Raw genomic sequence first — 15,606 nt, forward strand, 5'->3', positions numbered from 1 at the left:
GCCATATAGATTTTGTACCTCTTTACAATTACTGTTATGTAGTGACCACTTTTCTATGCCATTCAGTATTTTTTCAAAGTATTTTTCATTTTCTTTTTTATTTAAACGTCTTTCCAACTGCAGGTTTTATATCCTTGGCAAGAATAGAATAAAAACATGGTATAATTAGAATATATGAAAAACTGCAAGATAAATGTGCTTCATCTTCCCAAAGAACCCAATTTCCTTAAAGGTTTCAGAGTATAAACCATTTAATTTAAAAGTACCTGTAAATCACTTTATGCATAAACATACTGTTGTGGATTGGGATATAGAGTCCATGTGAACTGCTTAGATGAAAGGAGGCTGGTTTTGTGGTCTCATTACAGCCATGCAGGAAAGTTCGGACCTTAGAGTCATGATAGGTTCCCCGTTCTTTTTATTTCTCATCAGTTTTTCCTTAGGTATTTTTAAATTTTGATTTAGCTTCCTTTTTTCAGTATTCCAATATACAAACATCCAGTGCCCATTTTCTAATTTTTAGCGACATGTTAGTTTTCTTTCAGGGAGCATCCCATGAAGAAACACACTCCAAAAGAAAAAAAAGAGGCTGCCTTTCTCTTTTTTTTTCCTCTTATTACAAATGCAGGTGCTTCTTGGACATGAAATACTAAAGCAAATATGCCATAGGTGTGTGGATTGTGAGTCTACCAAGGTCTGGAAAGTGTGTACTGTTTTCAGAATCTACGATTCTTTTACACATTTATAGAAGCAGTTTATAGGTACATGGTTGGTCTGCATCTGGAGATGCCATAGATCATCAGTTGAATTTGAGTCTGGGATTATAATAGCAGCAGTATTTAGGCTGTGGCATTCTTGTTGCAGTATGTTAAACTACCACATTTAATCAATTCTAAGATGAAGTTTTTCACATTTTAGCATCTTAAAACTGAGAAGCATCTTACAGTCCCTGTTAACTTAGCAATAAGTTGTGATAAACTTGTGTCTGAGCAGACGTGAGCTTTGGTTGTCAGTCTTGTCAGTTCATTTGAGTACATCCACTGTTGTGTTGGCTTTGTTACTTAAAATATTTTTAGTGGGACTGGAGAGATGGCTCAGCAGGTAAGAGCACTTGCTGCTCTTAGAGGACAAAAGTTTGCTTCCTAGTACTTCTATTAGGTGATTCACAAACACCTGTAACTCCAACTTCAGAGGTTGTAAACTCTGTGGCTTCTGCAGGCACCTGCACACACATACCCACACAGAGATGGGCACATAACTTAAAATAATTTAAAAAAAATAAAAATGACTGTAATTGCATATTGAAACAAAAAGTTATTATATATGTTAAGAAACAAAAGTAGGGGTAAATTTTATATTAATTGAACAAATGCTTATCATCATAAGAAGATAACCAGTATTCTGTATTTATGTATGTATATGTGAGAGAATGGACACATAGGTTTTCATATAAAGAGGTACATTGTGTGCTAATTAAGTTTAAATATATACAGAAGACTAGGACAAAAATTGATACCAGGAATGGGAATTACTGTTAACAGACTTGAGCGTTTTGTTTCGGGGAGCTTATGGAAGTGTTTGGAACTTTGGATTGAAGAAGCCATTGAATGCTCAAAGCCTGATAAACTGTTTTGTGGGAGTTTGGAAGATAAAAATGTTGGAAAAATATAGATAAAGGAGGCTGCACTTGCGTAGTTTCAGAGGGAAGCAAAGACTATCAGGGTCATTAATATGATAATTTGAATTAAAAAAAACTGTAGTTTCTGATCATCTATGGATAGATAACTAGGGACCAGGACACTGAAGTGAAACCTTGTTGTTATTGGGACAATAGATGCCAGTTAGCTGAGGCTAAAAAAATCAGCGGTTATTATTAGGAGACCAGAATTGTTGAGATGAATCTTCTGGGAAGGATTTCTCCAGAAGGCATCAGATGCCCTAGAACTTAGGGTCCAAGTGGTTGTGAGCCTCCATATGATGCTGGGAATTGAACTTGGGTCCTGTGAAAGAGCAATTAGGCTCTTAACTAGTAAGCCATCCCTCCAATATCCCTTCTTTTATCAATTAATTTATCATTTGAGATGTTAAATAGTTTAAAGAGATTGAACTTGCAGAGTGTTGAAATTTTTAAATATTGTAGGACTAAGTTATGCTATGTTTTATATTGTGATACTAGTATGGGATATTGAGGCTAATTGATAAAGGGAAGGTTATGGCTTAATAACGATGTATTTGTATGTCAGGTTGACAAGGGGTCAGTTATGTTGTTCAGTTTTTGTGGGTTTTTTTGTTTTTATTGTTTTAGTTTTGGTTTGCTGTTGTTTATTGTTTTGGGTTTTTTGTTTTTTTGTTTTTTTAGACAGAATCTGTCTTATGTAGTTCTGGCTGTCTGGGAACTCACTTTGTAAACCAGGCTGGCTCCCAGATATTTCCTGCCTTTGCTTCCTGGGAGCTGGGATCAACTGTGTGTGCCATCACACCAGCTGCAGGGCACTTCCTTGATTAGCGGTTGATGTGGGAAGATCTGGCCCACTGTGTGCAGTGCCTCTTCTGGACAGGTTGTCCTGGTTTATATGGAAAAAGCAAGAAGGATGCGTCATAAAGAACAAGCCAGTAAGCAGTGTCCTTTGTGGTTCCTGCATGTGCGCTTGCTCAAGTTCCTGCTCCGACTTCCCTCAGTGATGGACTGGAACATCGCTTCTGGTCATGGTGTTTATCCCACCCCAAAAGAAACAACTTGGACAGTGTGTTTTTTTATGTCCCTTCTTACATACTTCATTAACATTTTAAATTATACAAATAGATTTTAGATTTATTTTAAAGGGCACATATTAACGTGTGTGCATGCATGCAAGTACCCACAGAGGCCAGAGGTGTCAGATCATTCTGGAGCTGCAGTTCTAGACAGCTGTGAACTGCCCAGTGTGGGTGCTGGCAGGCAAACTTGGGTGCTCTGTAAGAGCAATATCCTCTTAACTGCTGAGTCATTTCTCCAGTCCATAAATTATGCATTTAAATAAATTTTTTTGTGTGTCTTTGTGTGAGTGCACATATGCCACAGTACCACTTGTCCAAGTCAGAGGACAACTTTTGAGAATTACTTTTCTCCTTCTGCCATGGGTCTTGGGAATTAAACTCAGGTCATTGGGCTTGGTGACAAACACATCTACCCTTCATTGGCCAATCTACTTCTTTCTTATATGTAAGGTATATTTAGGGGCTCTGACACACATACACATCATAACATAATAATTTTTAAGATATTTTAAAAATACTTTTGCAGTTTATATAACATTATTCTCCAAGTTACTCCATCTCATTTCCCCAAGTGCTTTCTCTTTTATTCATACCTAAGTTATGCAGTCTTATCCTTTGTGCGTGCAACATGCGTTATTCAAAGCCCTCTCTCCTGTGTATGCGCATGTATGTTGTTTCCAATATTTGGCAGTTGCCAACCTAATGCATATGTATTTCCCTATTGTTGGAATTATATTTTCAGAGTAGAATTCCTAAAGTGGAATTAGTGAGTCAAAAAGTATATGTTTCTGTAGCTGTGGTAGATGTTGCAGAACATCTTTCTAGAAGACTTTACTAGTTTGCATTTCCCCCACAGTACATGATCATGCCTGTTCCCCTACAACCTTGTAAACACATCATGCTGTTGTATTTTTAAATCGTTGCCAGTAGACTGTACTGTTGTATTTTAAGTTTTTGACCCTGGACAGAGAAGTGGCCGTGGTGGTATCTGAGTCTGCAGATTTCTGGAAGTGAAATGTTATGTTCTGTCATGTGTTTGACAGACAGTTTATATTCATTTTTCAGAAAATTGTTCACACATTGTATTCAGAGTGTATTCTTTTGATGCTTCCATTTTGATGCATTCTGTCTATATTAGGAATATTAATCTTTGTGGTATATGAAGCAGACTTTTCCCCTCAGGAGTAGCACTGCCCATGGTGAGCTGTATCTTGTTATATAAGTGAGATTTCTTTTTAATTGTTGGGTAGTCAGTTTACCAAACTTTTTATTGCCCTGGATCTTAAGTCATAGTTTTCAAAAGCTCTTTCATGCAGGGCGTGGTAGTATATGCCTTTAATCCCAGCACTCAGGAGACACTATGAGTTTGAGGACAGTCTTGTCTATATAGTAAGTCCCAGGGCAGTCAGCTCTTGATAATGAAAGTCTTCAAAAAAACAAATCAACCAAACAAACAAAAAACATAAGACAAATAAATGACCCTTTTTCTTACAGAAAGCTTAAAGGGAATACCATGTTCTCTTAGTGTGTTTATGATTTCATAGTCTACATTTAGATCTTTGGATGTATAGTTTGAGAGACATTTAATTTCACATCTTTCCTCAAATATCTACCTAGTCTAACCAGCACTGTTGATTAACACGGATCCTAGAAGCTGCCCTGCTCATTACTGGATTCCCTTGTGCATTTGTATCTAGTTGTGAAGCTCTCCTGGTCTCTCATTCATGTACATTATTTTAATTAAAAGTCTTTATTGCATATTTGACTATCTGGAACAGTTATTTTTCTCCTTTGTCGTTTTTCTTTTAAGTGCTTTGTGGATGTTCTTGCATTTTTAAAATATAAACTTTAGTATGACCCTGTTTTACTCCATAATATAGTTTGTGTTATTTATATGGGGTTGCATTGAGCTTATAAATTAGAACTGACATCTTTTTATGTTGAGTTATTCTATCCAAGCAAAAATTCATTTTCCAATTTGAAAACCTATTTTTACATAATTCAGAAGTCTTGAGAATTTGTCTCTTATAAGTTTTACCCATTTCTTGTTAAATTTGTTCTAAGTATTTTTGTTGCTGTTAATGTTTTGCAAACAAGGAACTTTAGATCCTAATATTTATACTTTTGTGTTGATTTTATTACATTTTGTGATGTTAAGTGTTAGAAATCAGTTCAGGGTCTCAAAGTAATAGAGCACTGTTGCTGATGACACGTTGGACAAGGCTAACTGCACCCTTGACCTGGAGGGTATGCGTGGAAGAACACACACAGGGACAGGAAGTGTGTTTGCTTTTCTGCTTACTTGGCTGGTGACTGTCTTTTCCCCATTGGCTGGTGTCTGATTTCACAGTCCTGGCTCTCAGGAGATAAGGAAGAGGAAAGGGGTAACTGCTCCAGGGAGAAAGTGAAACCTGGAGTCTGGCTGAGGATCTTTCTGTAAACAAAGGTTTTACTGGGTGGGTAGGAATTAAAATGTTTGCATAAAAGTGTTAGGTGGGGTAGCCGAGCTCAAACCTGTAATCCTAGCACCCAGGAGGTGGAGGTGGGTAGATCTCTGAGTTCCAAAGTGAATCCAAGATAGCCAAAGCTACACAGAGAAACCCTGTCTTGAAAAAGCCAAACAAATAAATAAATAAAATTTTTAAAAAGTTCCATCTGTAAAGTGACACAAATTATAGATTTAAAAGTAACGATTTAAGAGCCTGGCATGGTGGTGCACACCTGTAATCCCAGCACTCCTTTTCTCTGTGAGTTTGAGGCCTGCCAGGTGCAAAGCGAGTCCAAGAAAGCCAAGGCTACACAGAGAAACTCTGTCTTGAAAAAATAAAATAAAGTCTTGGGGGGGGGGAAGTGTTGCCAAAATATTGAATTCCTTGTCCTAAACATGTTTTACAGTAGTTGATAGAAAAGACTTGGATTAATATTTCTTACATTAAGTCACTGTTAATATTTAACTTAATCATGTGTAAGCAAAGGTATCATGCCACGATGCTAAATTTTTCTATTTCCCTCATCAAGGAAAAGTCTGGGCCAATGTGTTAAATACCAGTATGACTTGCTAGAGAATTGCTATTATTCCATTAAGAACATTGCAAGTTAGTGAAAGCCAGGTGTGAAAACAGATGTTTAGTGCCAAAACCCTGTATGTTTTATCACTTGGTTTTTTTTCCTGGGGGTGGAGCTCTGTGGAAATAGCTTTCCCCAGCAAATTATTTCCTAACGATTTCTACTAGTATTTCCTGTTCAGTCAGTCCTCATATGAATTTTACTGTCTTCCTAGATTGCCAAGATATTTTGGATGTTAAGAAATGTTTGCTAGTATTTGAACATAGCACCCTTCCATGAGAATGTGTAAAACTCTTCTCTAAAATGAGCGTTTTATGTACTCTGCAGACCCCACAAAGGTGTGCAGTGAAGTTGGGGGTGGATGGGCAGGGGCCCCTTTAAATCCAAGAGCTACACCTATAAAACTAGCTCTTTTATTTTCTGTTACAGGCATCACTTTGTGCATGCCAATTTCCTTTCTACAGAATCATTTGATAAGAACAATTCTGTTTTTAAAGGTTTCATGAGGCATTGATTGAGTATAGCATGGTTTGCCTTTTTATATTAAGGATATGTCTTCCTTTGGGGGGGGTTGTCTTTTTCTTTCCTTTTTTTTTTTTTTTTTTTTTTTTTTAAGTTTTTTGAGGTAGTGTTTCTCTGTGTAGCTCTGGCTGACCTGGAACTCACCTTGAATCCTAGCACCCAGGAGGCAGAGGCAGATGGATCTTTGTAAGTTTAAGGCCAGCCTGGTCTACCTCTGAGTTTCAGGCCAGCCAGGACTACATAGTAAGACCCTGTCTTTAAAATAATGAATAAATTAGAGGCTAGAGAGATGGCTCAGCAGTTAAGAACACTTGTTGATCCTGCAGAGGACCCAGGTTTAGTTCTCAGCCTCCACATAATGACTCACAACTATCTGTAATCTAGTTCCAGGGGCTCCAGCGCTCTCTCCTGTCCTCCTCAGGCAGCAGGCATGCACGTGATGCCCATACATGCAACACACATGAAATACATGTCTGATTTAAAAAAAAAAAACTATTTCACTTAAGCTGATTCTTTTCTGTATGTTTCTTAGAGCCAATAAAAAAAATCAGTATTTCAAGAATCAAAGATGTAGATGAGCCTTTACTACATCAAAATTATCAATTGATTGTTATATGCTTTTAAGATTCTTTTTATACTTTACAAAAATTGGTCAGTCTATCAAAGCAGATGCTGAGACTTATGGCCAACTGCTGGGCAATTGGAATCTTATGTAAGAAGTGGGAAATAGTAAGATCTGGAGAGGACAGGAACTCCACAAGGAGAGCAACAGAACCAGAAATTTGAACACAGGGGTCTTCCCAGAGACTCATACTCCAAGTACCATGCATGGAGATAACCTAGAACCCCTGCACAGATGTAGCCCATGGCAGTTTAGTGTCCAAGTGGGTTCCATAGTAATGGGAAGAGGGACTGCCTCTGACATAAACTGATTGGCCTGCTCTTTGATCACCTCCCCCTGAGGGGGGAGCAGCCTTACCAGGCCACAGAAGATGACAATGCAGCCACTCCTGATGAGATCTGATAGACTAAATTCAGAAGAAAGGAGAGGAGGACCTCCCATATCAGTGGACTTGGGGAGGGGCATGCGTGAAGAAGGGGATGGGAGGGTAGGATCGGGAGGGAAGGAGGGAGAAGCTTATGGGGGGATACAAAGTGAATAAAGTGTAATTAATAAAAATAAAAATTAAAAATAAATTTTATTAAAAAATTGGTCAGTCTAAGTACTAAATACCAAAAATCTATACCAAAATATTAACATTCTTATGTAATATTCTTTATATATTCAAATAAATTTTTATGTAGAAGGGTTAAGTCATAAAGTTAAAACAGTTTTTTGACCCACTGATTGTTGTTATCAGCATGTTTTAGAATTTTCATTGGCCAGCTTGCTATCTGTCCCACTAGGTTAGGAATGAAAAATAAATATATTTGTACATTTTTATTGTTTTTAAGCTTGGATATTGCTGGTATGATATTGGGTATCATATCTGTCTACTTTTCATGCTCTAACTAGCTAGCTATATAGGAAAACTGCATTTAACTAATGGCTTGTGTTCTTTTCCTGAGATGATGGAGGGGCTCATTTCTTGATGCTCTTATAGGTGTTTTTTCTTTCTTCTTTATTTATGTAAATCATTGTTTTGGTGAATTATTGTCTGGTAAAACTCTGAAGTATCCCTGAGTGCTAACATAACAAGTACTTGGAATTCCCTGCCCAAAGAACCTGTTAGAAACTGAAAGAAAAGACAAACTTACACTAAAGAAAGCGAAATAAAAATAAATGAGGTAATCAGAGTCAGAGGAATTGATATTGGCAGGTTATTCCTAAATGAACAATCTTTCAAAATACTTTTTGTGCATTGCTGCTATTCCTTTATTTATTATTAAATAACACGATCTATGAGGAGCTTCGGGTGGCTCTCGGCCTAGCTAATTCTAATTAATCCAGTCAGAGAGCAGTAGGGTAAGTGGAGCAGTCTATCGGATTGAAATTCATAACTTAATTGAGGTCAAAGTCCCGGTCTGGGAGAACAAAAGTCTTTTGCTGGGACCAGGCAGATCAATAGCAATAAATATCTGGCTTGGATACAAGTCGCTTATAGTGACAGATTATCTGACACTGGCCAGAGGTCTTGGTTCTGTTAAGGGCAAAGTCTTGAGCATGCCATGGTTCTTGGTGATGTTCAGTCCATAGCCATGACACTTGGAAAGAAGTAATTCTCTCAAGAACTCTGGGAAGTCATATGGAAGCAGTTTGCATGAACTTCCATAAGGCTTGTTATCATCAAGTGAACATTTCCTAAAGATATGTTTCCTTAAATGGCAGAGTATTTCAATCACATTGCTGGTAAGACCAAAGAAAGGATACACAATGTTGATTAATTTTGTTTTCAGTGTGTATTCTCTATACAGAGTAACGCATTTCATTTTAGCAGTTTCCTACATTAATACCAAATCTGTTCTCCTTATTACTTTTTCCCATTTCCACCACTCATTCTGTTCCTTTCTCCAAATACTGAAAGTTGATTAGTTTTTTTAAAGGTGTGTGTGTGTTCATGTGTGTAATGTATGTGTGCAGGTGCCCTCAGAGATGAGAAGAGGGTGTCAGACCCCTGGAGCTGGAGTTACAGGCAGTTGTGAGCTTCCCTATATGAGTGCTAGGAGCCAAACTTGAATCCTCTGGAAGAGCAGGAAATGCTCTTAACCACCTAGCCATACTTCCAGCCCCTATTCAAAAGAATATGTAGAATTGTTTTCAAGCAGAAACATAATGAACTATGTTCTCTTTGTTTATACATAATTGTAAAATTCAAAAAGACAGTATTAGTTTGTATGGGTTGGTGTTAACTCTTTTAGATGTGATAATGGCATTATAGTTACCTAGAGTTAATATTTTTGTTTTTAGGCTGGTACTGATATATTTAGAAATGAGGTAATAATGTCTATAATTTCCTTATTAGACAAAACAAAAAGAAAAACATGGAAAGTTATTAAATCTGAATAACAAGTCTCTACTTGTTATAAATATATATATATATATATTTTTTTTTCTTTTTCCCCCATAAAAAAACAGCTCTGAGGATGGAGTGATGGCTCAGCAGTTTAAATACTGACCGCTTTTCCAGTGGACCTGGGATCAATTCCCAGCATCCCTATGGTGTTTCACAATTAGCTGTAACTCCAGATCCAGGAGCACTGATGCTCTTCTAGCTTCCATGGGCACTACACATACATGATGGAAGGACATATATGCAACAAGAACACACATGTGCATACAATAAAAGTAAATACAACCAGGCATGGTGGCATACGCCTGTAATCCCAGCACTCAGGGAGGCAGAAACAGGCAGATCTCTGTGAGTTTAAAGCCAGTTTGGTCTACAAAGTGAGTCCAGGACAGCCAAGGCTACACAGAGTAACTCTGCTTCAGAAAAACAAACAAATAAACAAAGTAACTACAACTCAAAATAATTTTTAAATAATAGCTCAGGGAGCATAGCATGTACAATAAAATCTTTAGGCTGATATGAATGTTATAAGGCAAGGTTTCCCTTTGTCTCATGTTGTTAATAATATTTAATTCCTAAATTATCTAAAGCTTGATGTTCTTTTATCCATAGTTATAAGTATTACAGGTATTTAGTTATTAAACATTTTGATGTCCCACTCATCATTTAATATTGTTGCCACTGAGATTCAACTACCATCTGACTGTGGGAAAAAAGTAGGTCTTGAGATCAGCAGTTGTTGGCTTTATAGAGTATAGAGCTTCATGGTCAAAGTTCAGATGTGTCTCTAGTGTCAAATGATCTGCAGTGACTTCTCAGTGAGTTTCTCAAAGCAAAGAAAGGGCTTCCTAAGGAAGATATCTTTACTCAGAATAAACTACCAGGGCAGTGTGGTCTCAGGTTACTTTTTCCAGCGTATTTTCTCTTTAAGCAGTTACTGTTCTTTATTTACATTGAGACCTACATATGTTTTATAGGCTCACATGTACACAAAGATAAAAATGAAACAATAACTCCTCTTATGCCAAGTTAGAAGAACAGTGGTAGAATTTATTTTTCATGGGTTTGTGAAAGACAAATATAGGCTGAGTCTAAATATCTTAAAAATTTGAGAAAGCATAATAGAAAAAGTCTTAATCAGAAGAATTAAGAGGATCATGAGCTCCCTGGAGAATTTATAGACATGCCAGATAACTTTATAACTTCATGGCAGTATTATGTGTGCTTTGCACACGGAGCTTCTGCACCATCCAGCTTCAAATCCATTTATTCTAAGGCCTCCTTTTTGGTGTTCCTGCAAAAAGCTTTTTAAAATCTGTGATGGGATCTGTCCTGTCTTGTGATGTTGTCTATTTTGTCCCATCATTAGGTTCTGTCTTCATTGAGATTGGGAATTGATATTTTTCCTGTTCTTAATGCCTAGTATATTAGTGGACATAGCCACTTAGTATGTTTAGTGTAAGCAAAGAATAAAATTTTAGAGTTGAAATAAGAGTACATCAAAGAAATGATAAATTATTTGTTTTAGAATTTTGGGGAAAGGGAAACAATTTGCTTTTATGTTTTACTTGTGTATCTGTCTTTGGGATGTGATGTGTGAGTGGTATGTGCTCACGCCTGTGTGGAGGCCTGGATCAGCAGCGAGTGTGCTTCCTTGATTACTCTCCACATCTTCATTTTTTTTCAGGCAGCTTTCACTGAGCCTGACGCTTATCAATTTGGTTAGGCTTGCCAGCCAGGAGCTTCAGGTATCCTCATGCTTGCCTGGCAGATGCTTTATCAACTGAACTCTCTCAGTCCCAGAAAGTAAAAAATTTCAATTAGAAATACTTGACCTTATGATATTACCATCTTTCATGACTTCCTTCGCACATATGGTTAATATCCTTAATAGTTTTATAGAGGCTGGTTTAAATGTAATGGGTCCAAACAAATATGTTATAGCACATATAGGAGCCATTCTTGAACAGCAAATGCTAAAGACTTTTTTAAAAAATAAATTAGACCTATTCTCTTTTTCTTAAGTCTCTGGTGTATGTGTGTGCACACGTGTGCATGTGTGTGTGTGTCAGTAAAGACATGTACTAAGGTGTGTGTATGTGAAGGTCACAGGACAACCCTGAGTGTCGGTTTTCTCCTTCCTCTTTGAAACAGGGTCTCTTGTTCTCTGCTGTGTGGACAGCCTGGCTGGCTAGTGAGCTTCCAGGGACTCTCTCTGACTCCCATCTCACTTCAGGAGTTTCCAAAATACTGGAGTTTCCAATACATGCTACTCTATCCAGCTGTACATGGTCCTGAGGATCCAAACTCAAGTCCATCTACTTCCATGGCAAGCATTTTACATTTTACCCACTAAGTCGACTCCTCAGTGCCAGATACATGTTGTTTTTTTGTTTGTTTGTTTTTTACCACCATGACCAACTATTCATTCATACTTTTCAGTGAATGTATAATACTGCAGCACCTATTTTTAGAGTGATTTATTGCTCTTGAAAATGGACTGATATATTTCATGTAGCTGTTACTTGCCTTTTTTTTCAAGTATTGTTTCGAGACAGGGTTTCTCTGTGTAGCCGTGGCTGTCCTGGATTCACTTTGTAGACCAGGCTGGCCTCGAACTCACAGTGATCTTCCTACCTCTGCCTTCCAGAGTGCTGGGATTATAGGCATGGGCCATAAGAGGGAAGGGAACACCGATCTACTCCCAAAATGTACCCTACCTACAAGATGTGCAGGGATAAAGATAGAAAAGATAGAGCAGAGATTGAGGGAATGCCCAACCAAAGACCCACCCTGTTGCAGAATGTCAACCCTTGACACTATGAAAGATGCTCTTCTAAGCTTGCAGACAGGAGCCTGACAGAGATGTCCTCTGAGAGGCTTTACCTAGCAGCAACTCAAAACAGATGTCAAGACTCAAAGCCAAACATTGGGCGATGTGTAGGGAGTTTTGTGAAAAAGTGGGAAGAAAGAGAAAAGGACCTGGAGGTGACAGGAGCTCCATAAGAACAACAGAGCCAACTAACCAGGGTCCAGAGGGCTTTGCTGAGACTGAAGCATCAACCAAAGACCATGCATGAACTGGACCTAGGCCCCCTACAAAAATGTAGCAGATGGACAGCTTAGGCTTTGTATGGGTTCCCTAGTAAGGGAGGTAGAAATTGGGGACTCACTTGGACATGGACTCACTTGCCAGCTTTTTGATCACTCCCCCAGCAGGTCTGATGCAACTTGATGAGCTGGAGTGGATGGGAAAGGGAGCTCCCCTCTTTTGAGAAAAGGGGAGGGAGGGTGGGACTGGAAGAGAAGGAGGCTATAAGGAGGATGTAAAGTGAATAAAGATAAAGAGAAAAACAATTGAGATGTAGTTTATGGTCACATGGGTGATGTCTTCTTGGTTGATATATCTGTTATGTACAGTTTTTTTGTAATTAACTACCAGTTAATTGTACAAGTACAGGTTTTGCCTCTTTTTTTTAATTTTTTTTATTAATTACAGTTTGTTCACATAAGCCCCTCCCTCCCCCTCCTAATCCCACTTTCCCTCCCCCTTCTTCACCTATTCCCCTCCCCAAGTCCACTGATAGGGGAGGTCCACCTCTCCTTTTTCCTGATCTTAGTCTATCAGATCTCATCAGGAGTGGCTGCATTGTCATCTTCTGTGGCCTGGTAAGGTTGCTCCCCCCTCAGGGGGAGGTGATCAAAGAGCAGGCCAATCAGTTTATGTCAGAGGCAGTCCCTCTTCCCACTACTGTGGAACCCACTTGGACACCAAACTGCCATGGGCTACATCTGTGCAGGGGTTCTAGGTTATCTCCATGCATGGTACTTGGTTGGAGTATGAGTCTCTGAGAAGACCCCTGTGTTCAAATTTTCTGGTTCTGTTGCTCTCCTTGTGGAGTTCCTGTCCTCCGGGAACTGGAAAGGATCATTCTGCGTGAACTGTCTCAGAAACAGAGACACACACGGTATATGCTCACTCATATAGACATATAATATAGGATAAACCTACTAAAATCTGCACATCTAAAGAAACTAATCAAGAGAGAGGACTCTGACTAAAATGCACAATCCCCATCCCGAAAGGTAAAGAGGAAGGACATCAGAAGAAGAAAACAGGAAACAAGTTAGGAACCTGCCACAGAGGGCCTCTGAAAGCCTCTGTCCTGCAGACTATCAAAGCAGACGATGAGACTTATGACCAACTGTGGGCGGAGTGCATGGAATCTTATGGAATCTTATGAAAAAGAAGTGGAGAGGTTTTGCCTCTCTTAAAACCTTAAATTCCGGCACCCGTCAGCTAGAGCTCAGCTGCTGCCGCCCTCTGTTGGCAGGTTCGAGTGCTGCGGCTCTTGCACAGTGCCCTTCTCACCTCAGAGCAGATGACCTCACTCTAATGTTTTCTGCTTGGTGGCACTGAAGGGCCTAGTAACCTGTGTTTAATAGGAACAGGCTTGCAGTTCAGATACTTGGCTTTCGATTTCTAGTCTGCTGCTTGAATAAATGATAATAGGGAATCCTAAAGGTAGAGAGAAATGTGCCGCTATTGCCTGGTTCAACATCTTGACCTAGTTCAGACATTCCGCTGCTTAACAACCACAGGTGCTTAGGTCGGGCTGAGCATTTCTTTTTAACTTACAAGATAGCCTATGCCCTTCTAGAAATTGTAATTGTTACAGTTTTTTTTTTTTTCTCTGTATGCTGGATCTAATTCATGTGTGCGCGTGGGTTCAAATAAGAAGACAAGCCATATCTACCCCTCTCATGTGACAGCCATTTTGATATCTGAAAACAGTAAGTCATTTTCTTCCTAATCATTCCTAGTCATTTTCACCGTTCCACTTGCACACTGAATCCATGTCCTCTCTTAAACATATATTTTAAGATACTCACACTGTCTATTATATAAAGTGTCTTTGCATTGGTACCTTATATAATAACAGTAAAACTGTAGAAGCAATGAATGGGTGGAGTGTGAGGGCAAGATTTCTGCCTTTACACTTGGTCTTTTTTAAAGTTTGCTTATGAAGAAATGTCCTTAGTTATCTCAGTAAATGGTTTTGAATGTCTTTACAACAAAAGATTGTACAGATATATCATGTTAGTCTGATTTCAGCTCAACCAGCTATAGCGTTTTATTGTAGGCTTTGTAGATAGCCTTTATTGTAGCTCTATTGCAACAATTTGCCATCTTTAAAAAAAACACAAAACTTTAAAAGGTTAGGAAAATGCAGATCCGGACACATCTTGTATTCTTATTGGTGTAATGGTTTGTCAGTGTGGTCATATGTTTTAATCTTCTGGGACTTGCAGACTTAATCCCATGAGCTCACTTCTAATTCAGGAAAGGATATGAGCTGTCTATGTGGTTCAAGATGCCACTCGAGGGCTTCTCCTTCCAGAGGAGCTTTCTAATGGAATTCAAGGTTCTTTCTAAGGGTGAGCATTACAGAGCCTTCCCAGGCTGCCGTGGGAGGGATTATACATGGGTTCAAGGGCACGCACAAGGTTTAATGTGCACAGCATGTCTCCCGCTCCTGCTTGCTGTGATTGGCAAGGTTAGCTCTGAGAGGGCTGCAGCTTTTTAGAGTGATTTGATTAGACTCACCACTTTGTCCTTTCACTCCCCCTCCCTCTTCAAGCACCAAACCACCACCTCTTTGTCTTTGCCTTGCCAACTTCCTTTTCCCCATCCCACTTCTGAGTCAACTTCTGACATTATGTGAAACAGAATAAAGAATTAAAAAATGAAGGAACTTGCCGTGCTGAAACTTTAACATGACCTTCATTTTGTCTGATGACTGAAGAGAATACAGGATCATCATTTATACCATCAACTCACAGAGATTGACACTTACCGTTCCACATAACTCTGTCAAGACTAGGTTTGTGCAAACGAGTTTTCTTCACAGCAGATGTTTACAATCCTTTTTAATTATAAAAGCTTCAGCAGTGTACAAAAAAGAGGTGAGACCGCTGTACTTGAACACCTATATAATCCTCATCTAGTTTTAACAACCACCTTTTGACCAGTCTTGTTTAATCTTTACTGCTGTCCTGCTGCAACCGTCTTTAACCATAGAAGAATATAAGGAAAGCTGTGCACACCAAATGAAAACAGAACAAAACAAGACATGCAAGTAGAGTTTTTGCAAACAGTTTCAGTAGGTTTACATATTTGGAGGTGCTAGCTCTTGCTGGCCTGGAACTTCCTGTGTAGACCAGGCTGACCGACCTCAGAGACTCTGCC

General features: G+C 38.8%; 1 protein-coding gene across 6 annotated transcripts in view; it reads left to right on the forward strand.

Annotated features, from left to right (window-relative positions):
* Positions 1-15,606, forward strand: part of Acbd6 (acyl-CoA binding domain containing 6) — a 136,082-nt gene that overhangs the window by 76,551 nt on the left and 43,925 nt on the right. Inside the window, exon 7 of one of the 6 annotated variants that reach the window (XR_009584595.1) lies at positions 11,511-11,685. The exons of 3 other annotated variants lie outside the window; for them this stretch is intronic. Coding sequence is in view for 2 of the 3 variants with exons in the window: in XM_060364480.1 (XP_060220463.1) it covers positions 14,096-14,150 (55 nt within the window). In the remaining variant the exon portion in view is untranslated. Of the gene's footprint in view, positions 1-11,510; positions 11,686-14,095; positions 14,151-15,606 lie in introns of all 6 variants that reach the window. 2 more of the 6 variants (XM_060364480.1, XM_060364481.1) reach the window with 2 other exon arrangements.

Source organism: Meriones unguiculatus, chromosome 11, assembly GCF_030254825.1.
Source record: "Meriones unguiculatus strain TT.TT164.6M chromosome 11, Bangor_MerUng_6.1, whole genome shotgun sequence".
NCBI classification, from domain to species: domain Eukaryota; kingdom Metazoa; phylum Chordata; class Mammalia; order Rodentia; family Muridae; genus Meriones; species Meriones unguiculatus.